Genomic DNA, 18,614 nt, shown 5'->3' on the forward strand with positions numbered 1-18,614 from the left:
AGCAGTTCATATATTAAGCTGCACTAACCAAAACAGAGTAGTGGCTTCTAAGGAAGTAACAAAAATACTGTGCTTGCTCAAGATTCAACAGAAGTCATGTAGGTACTACCTCTCAGCTACATTCTATTGCTTTTAAAGCAACAGAAATTATTCCCTACTAGTACTGCAATAACCTTTTAACAGTAGGAGCACAGCAATATTGCATTGGCTTGGAAATTCCAGTTAGATTTATGCAGCAGTAGATACTACTAAAATTTATCCTAAGGAAAGTGAGCACAAATTCACAAAAGTATTGCATATGATATTAGATTTCAAGAAGCAAACATTACACAACTTCAGAAATCAAAGATTAACGTACTGTGCTAGGAAGTCTTAAAATTCAATGTAGCAAAATATTGAATTGGAATTGAGAAAGATATATAATGTGCAATGGATTACTGACTTGATCAGCTACTGAATGAGGTTCTGTAACTGGTGATATTCAAGAGGTTAATTCAGATAATTAAAGCGCTAACTATCCTTGGCTGCCATCAAGAGAAGCAGGTCAAGGGAAGTGATTCTCGCCCTATGCTCTGCTCTCATGAGACTCCACCTGAAGTACTCCAGTACTGCAGTTCTGGAGCTCCTTTTATAGGAGGACCATGGATGTGCTGGAGCATATCCAGAGAAAGGCCATGAGGATGATCAGAGGGCTGGAGCACCTCTCCTGTGAAGACAGACTGAGAGCGTTTGGGGTTATTCAATCTGGAGAGGAGAAGGCTCCAAGGAGACCTTATTGCAGCCTTCCAGTATCTGAAGGGGCCTACAAGAAAGCTGGTGAGGGACTTTTTAGGATGCCAGGTAGTGATAGCACATGGAGGAATGGATTCAAACTAGAGGAGGGTAGATTTGGATTAGATATTAGGAAGAAGTTCTTCACCATGAGTGTGGTGAAATACTGGAACAGGATGTCCAGAGAGGTGGTGGAAGCCCCATCCCTGGAAGTTTTTAATGCCAGGCTGGATGAGGCTCTGAGCAACCTGATCTATTGGGAGGTGTCCCTGCCCATGGCAGGGGAGTTGGAACTAGATGATCTTAAAGATCCCTTCCAACCCTGAAAATTCTATAATTCTAAGTGTTTTTTCTGTTCTCAGAAATCTACAAATCTACAGATAAACTCCATTTTCCTTCCAAAAAGAATGTAAGAAGGAAGAAAATCTAAGATCTTTAAAAAATGACAAATGAAACAGTTAAGCCAAAATATTTATGTGAAATGAGGTTTCCAGACAAAATAATAGTGAAGAAACAGAGAAAAGAAATTTTCTAGCTGGAAATGCTGTAAGATGAAATGAAAGGGATTCTCATTTAAGGAAGAGGCAGCAGAGGTATCAAGAAGAAAACAGATCTACTAATAAATGAAAAGTGGATAAATTAATTATTCAAAGATGGCTGAAAGACTACTTTTTAACTTGCCTTTATCAAGAAGGAAAACAGAAAAAAGTCTGAAGCTAATGTGAACAAAGTGAACACAATGAGCGAGAGTTTTTTATCAATCCCCCTCATCTAAATCATCAATGAAGATATTGAACAGAACTGGGCCCAACACTCATCCCTGGGGGACACCACTAGTGACAGGATGCCAACTGGATGCAGCCCCGTTCAGCACCACTCTCTGGGCCCGGCCCTCCAGCCAGTTCCTAACCCAGCACAGAGTGCTCCTGTCCAAGCTGTGGGCTGACAGCTTTTTCAGGAGGATGCTGTGGGAGACGGTGTCAAAGGCCTTGCTGAAGTCCAGGTAGACCACATCCACAGCCTTCCCCTCATCCACCAGGCGGGTCACCTGATCATAAAAGGAGATCAGGTTGGTCAGGCATGATCTGCCTTTTCTAAACCTGTGCTGGCTGGGTCTGATCCCCTGTCCATCCTGTAGGTGCTGTGTGATTGCACTGAGGATGATCTGTTCCATAACCTTGCCAGGCACTGAGGTCAGGCTGACAGGCCTGGAGTTTCCTGGATCCCTAACCGTCCATCCCTTTTTGTGGATTGGTGTAACATTTGCCAACTTCCAATCATCTGGGACCTCCCCAGTGAGCCAGGACTGTTGGTAAATGATGGAGAGCAGCTTGGTGAGCTCTTCCACCAGCTCCCTCATCACCCTGGGGTGAATCCCCTCTGGTCCCATGGACTTGTGAGAATCCAGGTGGCTCAGCAGGTCACAAACTGTTCCCCTCAGGATTACAGGGGAGCTACTCAGCTTCATATTTCTCTCTACAAGGCCCAGAAGCCAGCTGTCCTCAGGACAACCTGTCTTACTGTTGAAAACTGAGGTAAAGAAGGTGTTAAATTCCTCAGCCTTTTCTGCATCTTTGGTAACTGTTCCCCCTCCTATCCAACAAAGAATGGAGGTTTTCCCTGCCCTTCCTTTTGCTGTGGATGTATCTGTAGAAAGACTTTTTGTTATCCTTAACGAAATGTCAATATTAAGTTCAAATCATTAAGACAGTACTTTGCTCCAGTGGTTAATCTGGAGGAAAGTGGCCTGTGTTATATAGGATAATGGAGTAGTTGAATCTGAAGCCTTTAAATTGGTTAGTCCAGAGCACTGCAGTACTTTGCAGGCACAGGTGTACTGGAGATGGTAGAAAGTCACCTCACCTTTGCACAAGCTCTGATGGCTAAAAAAAAGTGGTTAGTAACTCCTCAAGAACACATATGGGCAAGTTACCTTGAGTTGTGGAAGAAAAAAGAGAGAGATGAGATATGTAAAATATTACAGTTTGAAAAAAGTTATTTACTGCAATATATAGCTAGAGGCATGTCACACAAACCTCATGATAACACTTTCTAAATACACCAGCCAACAGAAATGCTTCAATTGGCTCTCAGCAAATGCGTTATAGTGATGCTAAAGGATGAACTTTCAGTGAAGTGGCTGGTACATCTTGAGAAGCTTAGCACATTTCTTCTTCCTGTAATTCATGCAAGAGAGCTCTGACACTTTTGCACGCCTTATTGGAGGTGTGACATTCACTGGTAACAACAGGAAAGTCATGTTGGGAAGTAAATGCAAAGTGATGCCTCGCTTTCCCAGCTATATTAGGCTTACAGTATTTCTCACGGTATTTTAAATAATGAAAGATATAATAATACAGTCATCATACAAACCATTAAGAAGTTTAATCATGGGAAATTATCTTCACTGAGATCAGTGTTGCTAATGAACCTATTAATCTGAACTGACCTTTCATAGGACAATCTTCCAGTTTCCTAAGGAGTAAATACGAAGAAAACAAGCCTCCTACTGACATCAGCCTCCTACTGAACTTTCAGCTATTTCAGTTCTTAAAAAGCATCAGTTTACACTTTTTTCTTTTTTGACATTTTCATGCAATTCAGAGATCCTTCCTAAGGCAAAACTTCCAGTGAAATCAGCTGGATTTTGCCATAGCAAATACTCAATGAAAATACAAAAATAATAAAGCACTCTAGCACCAAATTTTAGAAACTAGTTCTGCACTGTTTGGTTTAAAAGACAGTCTTACTGCATGTCTAGGCAGTAGAGAGAGCAAGCAATCCAAGGATGCTGAAATGGACTGATGCTATTCAGCACTTCTTGGAATTTGGCCTACTTTGAAATTTTCCTCTTCCATTCTAATATTTTTTGGTTTTTTTTATAACTGATATGGTAGAAAACATAGTTCTTCTTGCATTCTTTAGATGAAAACTGCTTACAGCACGATGGCCATGTATTGGTGCAGTGCCTAATGCAGTGGTCTCCATTCAGACTAATGGTCTTAAATTTTTTTGTTTTTTATTTTTATTTTTTGTTATTTTATTTTACATCAACCACAATTTGGAAACATAGCTTTTAAGAAATTACACTGAAGGTAACAGCATACCAAAAGCAGGTACTGTGAAGAAGTCTATGTGAGCTGAGAGGACTCATGACAACAGAGAGGTTATTGCTTCTGTAATAGTGCAAACAGAAATGAATCCCAGCTTCTTCCAATGCTTCTGGAAGTTTGGTTTGATTTGCATTTTATTAGCTGTCATAGGAATAGCAATAACTTTACTTTAAGAGAAAAACCAACATTTTTGTTGTTGGCTAAGTATGACGGTAATAAAGAAATAAACCCTTGTGATGTGTTAATTTGATAATTACAGAAAGACTGAAATTGAGCTACTTTGATACCAAAAACTTTTGATAAAATACTTTTGAGCCCTAAGCCTTTAAAATACCTGGCTGTGATGATACTGTCAATATGGATATGATAAAAATGTAAATTATTGATTGTGAAGCACTAGAATATGCTATCCCAAATGTAATATGTGGTATGGTCTTTGTATACTTTAAATTAAGTGGTAAATGAGACAGTTTAATTTATAAAGGGCCCACTGAGACAAGATAATTGTCTCACAAATTGTTACAAATTGAGTCTCACAAATTGTTACTCTTGGCATCTCTTGGTCTCCTAGGTCAAAGAATCTAAGAGGAAGAAAGAATGTTACTAATTCTTGGAAACATTGTCTGTGCAAGATTACTTAAGACCATTAAAAATACTAACTCTGACTCTATTTCTGTTGAGCTGAACCTGTGGTTTTATCAAATGAAGCTGACTGGGTAGGTGCCCAGTGTCCAACCCAGCAAAAATAAGTGATGTGTTAAAAGACCTCCACCTAATTTCTGTCTAACCTGCCCTATAGCATATATAGCATCTCAAGAACCACACTGCCCGCTTAAATTTGAAAAAAAGCATTGAATTGGTAATATTAAAGAGATATGGAAGTCCTAGTTGACTTAAACAAAAAGTCAAAACACTATCATGTAATGTGATGCTTGTCTGGAGTGCAGGGCACACTGCATACAGGCATACTACATACAGAAAGGCCATGAGAGCCATTCTTTTTTAATCTGTACTACTTCCTCAAAGAATTTCCAAGTCAAGTTAAAGATCTTTCTCTTTGTCTTCCAGAAGCTAAAAACCATGGGAAACAAATAGCAAGCATAAAACTCACAATTAATTTCTTGACAAACATTTTTTTTCTATAGAAGTGATCTACAGAATTTTTAAACCAAAACCAGATCTAATGGTCCATAGCTGCTTCATGGAACCATATCAAGCTTTTAAAACCTGCAGAGACATGCCAAGTAATGAGGCTGAAAAATTTATTTGAAAAATTTAGTGGACTGAGAGCAGTCTTCTAGCTCAAGAAGTGTGAGAGTGACTGTTGAGTAATACAGACAAGCTCATGCACCATGATCCATGGATCTCCCTCAGGTCCAGACCAAATCTGCAGAATGTGCTCTCCAAGAAAAAGAAGACTACCACAAATCCTATTTTTGTTTGTAAGCAAAACCTCTGTTATCAAATGTGCTTTCCCTGACATACACATATAGCATCACACGACTCTTGTTAGAGTGTGGTAATCATTGTAGACATTAATTCCCTGTCTCAGCATCACTTCTAGAGCACCAGACAAAACCTCATGTATAAATATATAAATATACATATATGTACATAATGCATACATAAACATATGCATTAAAGGTATCAGTAAGTTCACTTCCCCACTCTCTGGGCTTAAAACTTTCACATTAACCATGGCTTACCTGACAAAGAAAAACTTATCAGTCTCCGACTTCCTTGCCCCTGGATTGAATCTTCATTGGTTATACTTTTAAAAATCTGCTGGAAGAAAAACAATGGTGAGAAAGTCTTCAGCAACTCTTGAACAGACAAAGTGCTTATTAACTGTCATCAACTAGATGACTGGTAATCAAAACAATGCTTTTATTCAGGTAATAATCCAGGATTAAGTGGCCTAAGTTATCCTTTCCAGGAGGCTCTTAATAGAATGATACAGAAATACTGTTGTCCTTTTAATGTATCACTTCCTCACCCAAGAAGAAACTGCTTATAAAACAGGAGATAAAAGTAGTGCATAAGGATATCTTTATAACATCTTATCACTAGTGTAGAATATTTTGTTCCAGAAAGTTTATTGCATACAGATAAGAAAAACTCCTAAGAGCTTATTAACACCCTGTGCAAAAAGCAACCATGAATTACGATAACAATAAGCATTGATGGTGATCTAGAAAAGAAAATATAAAAAAAGTAATAGATGATCCTTTGTACCCCACAGTTTAGGTTTTAGTGCCAGTCTTTGCTTCAACAAGCTTATTAGTGGGTTGCTGTTGTGCAAATTAGGACCCAGGCTACCTTCTGGCCACGTTCAGAGCTGGGAAGCAAGAATGCCTCGGAGCCAGTGTTTGGGCCATCAGCAGGAACCCACCACGGTGTCAGTTTTCATCGGTGTTTCCCTGAACAGAGCAGAGGAGATGACATCGGGAATGTGGCTCCAAGGCCTGGAGGGAAGTGGTACTACTATCACTGCCACTCCCCTAGGACTGCTCTGCTCCTGGGAAGCTGCAGCTCCTTCCTCACCACTCTTGCTGTTCAGCTTTCAGGCAAAAAAGAGCATTTATGCAGTTGAGGTTCCAGCTTCTTCCAGGAAGCAGTAACTGAAGTCCCACTCAGCTGTGACTCATTGCTCAGTGTATTAAATATTGTGTATTCAAGCTTAATTTAGAAACCAAGCTGCTCTGTGCTCTCAGAGAGTTCAAAACCTGGGCAAGGGGACACTGCAGCCCAGCTAGCAGGGATTAAATAACAAGCACAGCTGGCACACAGGTCAAAGAACAGGGGAGGCCTAAATCATAAACATACAGGATGCATTTAGACAGTATTACAAGAAAAATGGGCCCTGCTGGACTGCCTGTCATAATAAGTTTGTTTCTTATAGACTATTAGATGCAAAAAGGGGTACTAAGAACAGCTGGACTATGAGCAGAAACACCCCTATTGGAGCACAGGTAATTAGGTATAATTACACTTCTAGCTAAGCAGGTTACAGTATATTTATTGAAGGCACCAATGACTTCTGGATAGAGACGTGTTTAAATGAGAGTATTACATGTGAAAATGTTAAGACAAGTACTCAGTAACCTCTACCAGCCAAAGTTGTTATCCCACCAAGAAACAATGACACTTCCTTGTCATGATGTATTTTTCACACTAGTTCACTGCTCAACTTTTATTAGACACTATCCTCCTTCTATGCTTATGGTATTTTCATCATTTTGTCCAGGACAGTAAGTGGACCAGCCGACATGGATATGAGCACATTTGCAAAATATGTGCTTTTTTCCAATCCTTAATTGTTTCTCTGGGGCTTTTAGATCTGCCACAAATCACTATAAATAGTTTAACAGACTCTGCTTTGAATAGACTCGTTGGAGCTGATGTGGGTCCTGCAAATACCTGCCTATTCACAATTTAAGAATATGTTGCAATTAAATTACCATTTTTGGGTCATATCTACATAAGTGAAATTGTATCTAGACATACTAGAATAATGCCACGAATCCAGATGTAGGCAAAGCAACCCCAGTATGACCAAATCTGTACTGGCAAACCTTGGCATTACACAGAGAGTAATGACAGGCTCATATGTGAAACAATAAAAAAATATATTTATTTGCTCCTAGGGGACCCATCTGTTATGAGAAGCGGGTGTACCCCACACTGTACTGTCAAGTGCTCACCTTCAGCCATGTAATAAATCGGTAGTGCTCCCCCAGTTTCTCCTTTCCAATTGAAATCAAGGTAGAGGGAGGCTGGAGTGGGTGAAAAAGCAAGGCACAACCCAGGTCTTGGCCCAAAAATAAACTGAGTTGGAAAGTGCTCCTGCTTTTTACTCCATCGTACACACCACTTGTGTGCTCTATCAGGGTCAGGTTTTTAAACAACCTGATTGTTAAATATTGTTCCCCTTGCTTTCAGTGGAAAAGAGGTTTCAGGTGCTTTGGTGCTTTTCAAATTTTGATGTAATTTTCCAAATCCCAGACTTCCTGATCCCAATTCAGTCAGAGGTTTGAAGAGGATATGTCCACAGCTTCCACTACAATGATTTTCCCCTGTGAAGATAAAAAGGCTGATGGAGCCAGCTGGGACTGTCTGTGTCTGACATGAGGCAGCCTCAGCCTCTCCTCTAGCTCCTGTTTTCAAAAAAACCCAAGAAAACCAGTTTTTTTCAAAAAAAACCAGGAAAACCTTCAAGGATTTCTCAGAGGCCAAAAAGTCAGACAGCACCATAAAGGCAAACCAAGCCTTACAAGCACCTCCCAGTGAGAGTCTTCCACCCTGAATTATCCCCACAGACACTGGTGGGATGCACCAGGCAGGCAGCTGCTGGCATCAGCAGCTCTAAAGTTGCAATATGAAAGTAAGACCTAAAACCCAGCACTGCTGTGTAAGCTAATTATATACTCTGTAGTTTATCCCATCCCTAGCACTTAACCTTAGTAATCTGAAACACACTACAGCACTTTTCTGAAGCATATCTGTTTTTTATCCCTGTCCAGACAGCTGAAAAAGGGAACACAAAGCAGGAAGGCTGAGGGGAAGGGACTCAAAATGCAAATTAAAATTTTCATCATACGACTGAACTAAATGCCTCATATGTGGCCATACTTTTCCAAACCCATGCTCTTTAAGCACCAGTGGTCTGGCAGCATGGCAGCACTATTCTGATTCTGCTGCTCTTCCCGATTATGCTGCACCTTCTCACCTGTGATACAGGTGCTCAGGTGTGGCAGAACATGTGCCAGAGGCGGTCACAAGCAGATCAACATCCTCTGTCAAAGGACAGAGTAGGTATAAAAGTATCAAAGTATCAAAGGACAGATAAAGCACTTCTGGATCAGTATCTTCTACTGAAAAAGAATTACAACATTTAAGGATATAAATTACCATACATATGCTAGTATGTGACATTAGAAACAGTGCTGCATTAGCACTAGTGCAATTTCTTGATTTTATATGATGAACATCATGGCTGTGACTTAATGCTCAGCCTAATTAAGTTCCAATTTTAAAAGGTCCTAATTACAACCTAGAATATTTTATACTGACAACACAGATTTTCACTACAGTCATATTTAATGCTGATTAAAGACACAGGTAACTTAAACTGGAAAAGCTGTAGCCTGGACAACAATACCTATTCCTAAGAGCTTCTCCCTAAAAAAAGCAGATCTAAGAACATAAGGAAGTACCCAGTGGGTGGGGCTCACACTTCCAACAATACTGTGCAAACCTGTACGGAAGATTTCAGAGAGGTCCAAACCTCCCCAGCCTGATGCAGGGGAAAGGTAACAGTTTCTACTCTGCACAGCTTTGCTGATGTCAGGTTAAGCAACTGAGCTATTGTGTTAGCAGTTCTATATGTACATGGCAGAGGTGTCAAGAATTCCACAAAAAATTACCCTCCCCTAACTTAATTCTGTTGGCTTTTACTGTTGCCCTCTTTGATTTCACTGGACTCTAGACATTAGGACAACTCTCTAAGCAAGTGGCAGCTCGCTTACATCTTCCACAGCTCGGCAGAGAAGGGTCTTCTTAAAGTAAAAGAAGACAGAATGTGAAGTTCATACTTTGTATTTTGTGCAATCCTCTTCAGAGAGCAAACAGTCCACAGCAAACCTGAAAATGGGTGAATACTCCCATTCCCTCCTAGTGCTGAATTTAAAAAGAAATACTTTTGGAAAAAAAGTTGACTAAATTAACACAGACTGAATAGATGCTTCTTTACTCCCCATCACTTGACTTCTTCCACATCTTGGGAACACAGGGTGCACTGGGACATAAAGGGCAAATTGTGAAAGAAGTAATCAGAGACCTCAGCTCCATGACTGTCACTGACAGAATTATGGCTTTAATCCCAGGGACCACTTTGAAAATCCAACCCTAATTAGTGGCAATGCTTCAGCTACAACCCTCAGCCTGCTAACAGAATTATCTAGCTCTTGAATGCAATATACTCCACTTATCCTGTTAGCTTGTTAAGCCACTGTGCTGGCACCATAGTATTTTATTATCAGATGCCTCCAAAGAGCAGCCAGTTCCTCCAGCAGCAAAGCCAAAATCCCTGCAGGACTCTGACCACACAAGCAGAGCCTTCCCTGGGTGTCACAGTCAGTGCTGTTCCAGCCTTGTAATACAGCACTTTCTCAATGTCATTCCCAAATGAAGGAGAGAATCTGCCTTTTGTGGGCATACAGCAGTTGTTCTCTGTTTGCAGAAAGCTCTCATCTTGCAGCACTGTTTATTGATTACTTTATTCTCAGGACACAGGAGTTTTTCATTCCAAAAACTTCTCTCCTAGAAACCCTTGAAAAAGGTAGCAAGCGAGTAAACATTTTTTTCCCACTGAAAATGTTGTAAAGTCTTTCAGCAGATTCTACATTACAAACTCTGGAAGCCAAAGTGAATTACCAGGAAAAAAATCCTGTTCACTGTCATCAGTAAAGTCTTCTAGAAGGCAACTATCAACAGGGTTATGACAATAGGACATTTAATGACAGTATATAGCAAGTGTATGAGGTCACCACATTGGCATAAAGGTATTTCATATTCCCCAGTCTCCCCTATGTAGGTAGAATGCTGTTTCAGCATCCCCAGCAGCTAGAGCAGGGATGTTCAGAGCAACCATTTTCAGTTAAAACAAAACCGAGCAGGGAGGCAACAAATCAGTACCTCCCACAGAGACCAGGATCTTTTTCTTTAAAAATGTTATTAGATTCAGCTTTTTCACTGTTTCAACAGTTCTGCCTAATAGACTTCTGCTATCCTTTGGCAGCAGAGGAGAAGCTTTGATTAGAGATCCTGATCTTCCTTCCACTCTCTGAAACTTAATTTAAATAAATTCTTAGATTTTCAGATACTTAAACACAATCACACATGCATGTGGATAGGCTTTGGGCTGTTTTCTGGGTTGATGGCTGGACTACATCTACACAGCAGCCCTCTTTTCTTTGTATGTAGCAAACATTCAGGAGTACTGCTTTCTGCAGTATATCTCACCAAGTGCCCACATGGGCTCTGGCATGGCATGGTATTTGATGCCAATGAGTCTTTGAGGGCTGACGAGTCTCTCAGTAAGTTTAAAGTGGTCCAAAGGATGACAGTAGTTTACAGCCCCAATGTGCAAAACAAATTCTGGTCAAGCTAGCAGGGAGGAAGGCTCCGTGTGGTCACTGAGCAAGTTTGTGCATCCTAGAGCTACTTCATCCAGAAAAGTAATAAAATCTCTGTGTATGATCACATTTACATCAGGCAGCAGCCTAACGCAGGACAGGATCAGCCCTGTAAATATGACAGGTCCATACACAGAGTATTAATGTGCTTAAGCACTCTGACAGAAAGAACTGCTTGTAAATATTACTGTTTTGGGAAGCAAGCCCCTACACTCACTGAAATAACTAGGAGCTCTGCCATTGACAGGCCCACTGGGCACTGTTTCAGTTTGGCCCTGTACACTCCAAATTCAAACTTTTCAAGAAAACATTTTGTTTGTGTAGAAAACTGAAGAACTGCTGCTAACACCTTTTCTCTTGGCACTATGAACAGCAAGAGTGATCAAAACATAGTGCATATATTGTGGAAATACTTTAAATTCTGACACATCAATGATGTCTTTGGAAGGCAGTAAACTGTGTTACACAGTTTGTGCTTGCAGGCAGCCTTCCTTGGAGTTACTCTTCTAATGTAGTTTGTCTGGGACAACTCATCTTTGGCAAAGATGAGTAATGCTCACATATGCCAGAGACAATAGCATCCTTCAGCTGAGCTATATATGAAGAATGGTTCAAGGAAGCAGTCCTGCTGGCAAAGAGTCTGGATGAGAGAATTGAGTCAATGACCCTTTACACCATAAAAGCAGCAGCAAGGCAGTGAACAATGCCCATTCTTCTAAATAAATGCCCCAAATATCTTCTCGCTATAAATACCATTATTACCAGAAGGGAGTTAAAGGCCTTTTAGTTTCAAGCTTGGATACCAGTTCAGGCAGAAATGAGGCAACTGCAGAGACTTGCAGCCTGATTTACAAAATAGAGATATATCTGCTACTACAAACATATTTGAATTCTGCTGAATTAGTAATACAACATTTGCACTCCACAGAGCATTTTTTCTAGCTATGATAACCCAGAAAGGGTCAAGCTGAGCAAAACCCCCCAACTTTTCCTTTTACAGTGTCTACAGTTCCTTAGTTAATGCAGCCTCCTTCACAGTCAGTGTTTTTCCTCTATATCTTTCAGGAGATCCATCAGACTCAGCAGAAAATCCTTGTCTTCAGCAAACCCATGGGGTTTTTTCTGTTTGTTTGTTTGTGTAGTTGGAATGTTTTTTGATTTTTCTTTTTTTTAGAATTGGCTTTGTCTTCCTGTTTGGCTGCTACTGGCTACAGCATACACTGTTTTGTTTTTCTTATTTTGCTGCTTTCTACACCAGTGGGCTTTAAAAAGTTAACAGTCTTAGCCAGCGTTGTGGGAATACTGATTGTACTCAAACTGCCATAGAACAACAAGTGCTGAAAGCAATCTCCTGAAGTCATCTGATCCTCCAGTCAAAGCAGGACCAATATAAAGCAGGCTACTCAGGGCCCTGTCATTTGAGTTTTGAGTATCTCCAAGGATGGAAATCCTACAAGGTCTCTAGGCAACTTGTTGTAATATTTGGCTACTCTCTTGATAAAAAAAAAATAAAAATTCCTGAGGTCTCATAAGAATTTCTGTTACTGTAACTTGTGTCTATGGCCTGTTGTCATTTCACTATGCACTGTGAGAAAAGTCTGACTTATTCTTCCCTACACCCTTCTATTAGGTAGTTAAAGCCATCAGTAACATCCCACCTAAGACTTCTCTAAGAATGAACAAAAACTGTGCTACTATGCTACTCCCCATATGTTATGTCAGTGAACAGTATGAAGGATGAAGAAAACAGGGCTAGACTCACCCTGAAAATGACTATGCTGGGGTGCTACAGCAAAGCTGAGCTATGGTGAAGACGTCTAGGGGGAAGAAGTGTTTATGAAATCTAGTCTCTCAGAATAGCTGAGTTCACTAAAGCACTTTGGACATCACAGAAAGGCTTATGGAGGATATAGCTTGCTGCATATTGGATGCAAAAAACTTCTGAACACAAACCCATTACATATAACAGGAGAGGAAAAGGATGTCAGCTAAGCGCAGGAATGCCATCACTGCAGAGAAATAATTAGCTGCAGTGTGTATAATGATATTAATTATTTTAGATCTTAATAAATAAATCATATCTTATCGGCAATAGAGGTGTTTTCCGTTGCATGTGTCAGTTTTGAAGGGAATCATTATGGAATTAATCTCAAACACGACAGCCAACCCTGGGACACAGATGTGTGGAACTCAGCAAGGCAACACAGAGGTTCATACCCCACGCTACACACAATGCCCATGGGGTCCTCATACAGTACTCATGTGGAAGAAAAGTGGCTGCCACCCCCATGCAAACTCTGTGTCCCCTGCTCTCTAGATCCCTTCCTGTGCCAAACACTCACATGAATGCAGATGTCTTCTGCACAGAACATCTTTGCTCTCATCCTCACCAGGAACATTCCTGCCAGGCAAACAGCTCCTCCCTTCCTTCCTTCCCTGCACAGGCAGCCCCATGCTCACTTGTCTGGTGCTGTATGAGCTGTTAGGGGAAGGGAGAGGAGAGGAGAGCAGAGCTGGGCTGCTGCGGGAGCTGAAGCCATAAGAGAGCAGAGGCTGGTGTTCTGCCCTTCCAGCAACAGCTCTCACTCTGTCTTCTACTCTTTCCTGAAATAGCAGGAACAGAACTTTCTTGCTCAGCATTCATAACTTGGGCCTACAAAGAAGCATGCCTGATCCAGGCCACCTCCTTGGACCATGCCCCCCTCAACCAGCTGGAAACTGGTGAACAAGAGATGTAGTGAAATAAGGCAACCAGGTGCCACTAATTGCCAGGTAGTGGGCATGAGCTTGTGTTAAGCCCACCTGTGCCTCATTAAGGCGGGCCCTAACTGCGTTTATTGGCCCCCTAATCCTGCTCATGTGCAGTTGTGGCCCGCCCTAACCAGGCACAGGTGGGCTTAACACAAGCTCATGCCCACTACCTGGCAATTAGTGGCACCTGGTTGCCTCATTTCCCTACAAAGAGACATGACTTTGCCCACCCTATCTTGGGGCAGGTGGTGCTGGCAGTCTACGTTGAGACAGGATGGATGACTGCTGAAACTGGAAGTCAATTCTGACCCCTCTGAAAGTGGTAAGAGTTTGGCTTCATGGCATTATTATTTTATCCACTTCTACTGAAGCAGCATTATATATGCCTGAACTGCAGGACACTGAAGCAGCCTGTGCAGCCCCCCTGTCAGTGATCCATCACTCACAGTAACAATGCCACAAGACAGACTCAGCAGCTTTCCCCTCTGTTCCTCACCCTCAAAGAGTATAAACTCTGAGCATCCTTTTAGTGGCAAGCAGCTCCAAAAAGCATGATGACTCACAGAATGCTGCTGAACAGTGTAGGGAAGCAGCTGCAAAATCAGCAGACCTTTTTAAGCTGAGCCTCAGGCACAACCATGGCTTGCCCTTGAAGCAAAGCAGCAGGTCTCACATTCCTGGCTGTGCCTGGCAGCTTTGTCCACCCTACATTGAGGCTGACACAGTGGCTGCTATCAGCTAGATGTGGTCCTACAGGCTGACTGGGGCAAGAGCCCAGCATGCTTCCAGGCAGCCTGGAGCTCCTAACCAATAAGGTATTCAAAACTGTGAAAGGAGGCAGACAACAAAAATGCAAAAGAAATTAATTAGAAAGGGAAAGAAAAAATGTTAGAAAAAGGCAAAAGAGAAAAGGCAAGGTTGAAAACAAAGAAAAGAGTAATGGAGGATGCTGTAAGGAATGCAAACAATTAAATTCTAAAATTCCAGATCTTCCACTTTCTAAAAAATACCTTCCCTCCCTTTCAAACACATCTCAGAAAAACCTAAACCAAACACCAAACCCTCCACAACTCTCAGTTCAGTCCAGCTTTATTAGAACAAAAACATCATGGCAGCAGCTTTCAAATATGCCCACTGGTGAAGGTAAGTTAGAGACTTTGGGGAAAAACAAGAGAAAAAATAGACTGCTAATAAAACCAGGGTCTCCTGACAATTAGTGGCACCTCTGGACTTTTCCAGTACTAGGCCTAACTTTTCCTATAGACCTGAATGAGCTCTATGGTAACAGATACTGTCTGCCCTCAAACACTGCATCTCTGGAATCATAGTCTTAGCACAGTACTAGTCTAGACAGAAATATGTTGATACCTGAAATATAGTCCATTATACCAGGGTTAGTTAGGTAGTACAGGGGTGGTCTTTTGCTAAGAATATAAACATATGGTCTAAGAAATGTGGCTTATACTTATGTGCACCATTAAATCCTGCTTCATCACCATCAGGACAAAGAGGCCATCAGTGTAAATAAAAATCAGATCCGTTGAGTTAAAAAGGGAACTGTGTAAGAACCATCCGGTTGCTTTCCATCATACTTTACAGATGTAAGAATTTAAATGTGCTTTGAAACTGGAGACATTAAGCAGCATGCTTTGCATATGGGTGGAAATGTGCTTGTCTGAGAATTCAGCTAGCTAGCTGGGAGGAAAAACCCAGATATTTAATGGAAGTGGCAAATCTTTCTCAAGAGATTCAAGGATTAAAATTGAACAAAGGGTTCAAAATTCTATTACAAAATATTCTCATGCACATCTGCTGATATGTAACATACTGACCTACACTGATTTCAAATTATACTTTGTTTTTTCCACTGAAATTTAACCACTGATATATTCAGTTAATTCCTTATCTGCCTGTCCTAAATACTTCCCTCCCATCTTTAAATCTGCAAGCTACAGCTCTGACTGCATACAAGGCAGCTTGGTCAGTGCATCAAGAGTCCCCAGACAGAAACCTCAGATTAGCCTTGATGCTCTTCTGAAAAAAAAGCAGCCAAACCAAAAAAACTAAAAAAAAAAAAAAAAGGTTGTAATTTTTACTCAACTCTTATAAAATATTTGCATTATACTCCAAAGCAGCTGTTCAAAATAACATGCCTTACAACAAAATAAGTAATTTAAAACGGTCAAAGAAACACAACTTAAGTAACAATATTATTGTCTCTAAATAATAAATTGTATCTAGCCTTGGCTTTGAGAGAAAGACCCACTGAATCAGCAGGAAAATCTCTATTGCTTCAGTAAATCTGGCTTCCAGATTACCATCATCTACACCAACAGACTTACAAACTGTATCCACACCTTTTTAGGCATCTCTCCCTGCCAATTAAAATTCCTCTTCCCTCTTCACTTGGCAGCAAGTCTGAAACCCAGCAGTGCAGACTGATTGTTACACAAAACACCATCTTCAAGAAATAAGATGAGCCTCTGACATCCCAACCATGTTTTAGAAACCACTGATATCTTAAAAATATCACAGATATTTTAAAAATAAACCTGTAAACCTGTAATTCTACTCTATTTCCAAGTTTTACTCTTGTTCTATTTTCAAATCATCACAGAGACACTGCAAGACTTTTACAAAACAAGGCTCTTCACTGCCTCAGCTCAATCTACTTATTTTGCTCTGTTCATTGTAAGCTCTTAAAGAGTTATTTGTGTTTTCACTCATCTCTTTGTATAAGCAGTGAGCTAATACTTTTTCCTGTATACCTTTTAAAATTTATTTGACTTCTTTGGAAGGTTTATCCACACAGTCATCTCTCAGCTAATATTTGTATTCCTTGCTCAACATGAGCAATTTCCTCTTTCTTCTAATCTAATGACTATGGCTTACTATGCTAATTTTCCTGGATAGAGAAACATCATTTAGAAATCCAGCCACTGCAGCCTTCAGCATTGCTAACACTTGCTCTTAAGTCCCCTGCTTTGTCTCATCAGCTAACAGGAATTAATAGCAGATTAAAGACTTTGACAACAACTTCCATTTGAAAATTTCTAACCCTTACAGAAAACATAAAAGCCTAGCATATACCTGAAAGGGAACACATTGCCACCCACATCTAAGACAAAATATAAAGATGTCCAAAAGTAGTGCTATGTAATAAAGCCAGCCAGGGAATGAAAGAAAGATAAACTAACTTGAAATTTTAAGTATTATGGACGGATCGTAATTACCCAAATTAGAATGTGAACACACAGACTCCTACATTAACTCAGCTATTCTTGAAAAAGCGTCAGTATGATCTTTACAACCACCAGAAGACAGGTTCCTTATTTCGATGAAAATACAATTACCTTTCAGAAACACTAGCCTGGAAATTACTTCCTGGGTTATGGAGTCTAACACATTTAGCAACAGTCAAATACACACAAAAAATGGCTAGAATACAATGTGCTCTTTTTTTAATCCATTGTAACAGACCTCAAAGAGTGTTCAGTGAGACCTTAGTCAACGTGTACAAATCAAAGGGATAAATGCAGGGGAAAGGGCAGAAACAATCTGTTTGTAAAGTAACATCAAAGCAAATCTTTTAGCAGCTTCTGAACTGAAACACACTAGAAAGGTGTGTCATATAGCCAGTACTAGCTGCTGTTGAACCACAATCAGATTCGTGCTCTGTCACATCAGGTACCTCCTAGAAGGGAGGAAGCAGGAGGTGCTTCATTCAGAAGTCCATCACATTGATCTTCAAAGCACACTCCACAGATCTAAATCATCCATTCGTTCCTTCCTTGTTCAACAGAACTTGAAATATCTGCCCATAACCCCACTATCATTTGAGGAACTTTACTCTTTTTAATGGATCTGATCAGATGCAGGAGTATGTAAGAATGTAAAAGGCCAAAGCATTGACAATTATACTAGTGCAATATAGCTGATTAGTTGCTGATCTTTCCGTCATTTAGTAAACTACAGAAGGAAGTAATATGATGTGCACACAATTAGTATGGCTATTATGTGACCATAACAAGAGACATTAAGAAAGCAAGTGGCTGGGAAATACCAGACATTTATTAAACCCATTAACAAATAAACAGCTTGTGTAATGATCTTGGTGTTGCTGAAATAAAATCACTCCTGTTCCCATCTGTCATGTTTTTTATTTCCTCACTCTAAATCTGTGCTACACTGCAAGTCTGCTAATTAAACCACTCTAAATCTACATTTAGAAGTTCATACAGGATCAGATGGCCAGCAAGGTTAAATTTGATCAAAGTGTTTTCTTTGAAACGTGATCTGTAAAGTGAAGATGAGGCTGTGGCCAGTGATAAGTATGGATCATCACTTCTAAATTATAGCCCATGAGAGGACAAGAAGTTGACAGCATTTTAATAGGACATGTGCAAATGGTGGCCTTAACACTGCTTTTTGTTCTGTCCGTCTTCTGCTTTTCTCACTGCATAACTGCACATTCAGGCTAGCACAGTAGGAAAAAGTCTGATGGATGAACATGTAATTATTCTTCTTAATAATTTAACAGATGCCACCTTTCTCTTATCTCTTCCCTGCTTAAATCGTTTGCAGCTATGCCTAGACTTTGTGTGAAGCATTTTTGCACTGCTAAAAGTGAAGAAGACAAAGTAAGGACCTCTGCAACTTCTACTCATGTTTCCTTCTTCAGTGCACTGAGAAGGACACACACCCCAGCAGCCCTGTCCGTAGTGGCACAAAGCCTTTCTCTGCTTCAAGTCAGAGGAAATCTTCCAGGGACGGATTTGATAAA

General features: G+C 40.5%; 1 protein-coding gene across 1 annotated transcript in view; it reads right to left on the minus strand.

Moving 5' to 3' along the window:
* Window positions 1-18,614, minus strand: part of HECW1 (HECT, C2 and WW domain containing E3 ubiquitin protein ligase 1) — a 251,826-nt gene that overhangs the window by 95,203 nt on the left and 138,009 nt on the right. Inside the window, exon 5 of the mRNA XM_030445676.1 lies at window positions 5,591-5,666. Coding sequence (XP_030301536.1) covers window positions 5,591-5,666 — 76 coding nt within the window. The remainder of the gene's footprint in view (window positions 1-5,590; window positions 5,667-18,614) is intronic.

Source organism: Calypte anna, chromosome 2 (assembly GCF_003957555.1).
Source record: "Calypte anna isolate BGI_N300 chromosome 2, bCalAnn1_v1.p, whole genome shotgun sequence".
Taxonomy (NCBI): domain Eukaryota; kingdom Metazoa; phylum Chordata; class Aves; order Apodiformes; family Trochilidae; genus Calypte; species Calypte anna.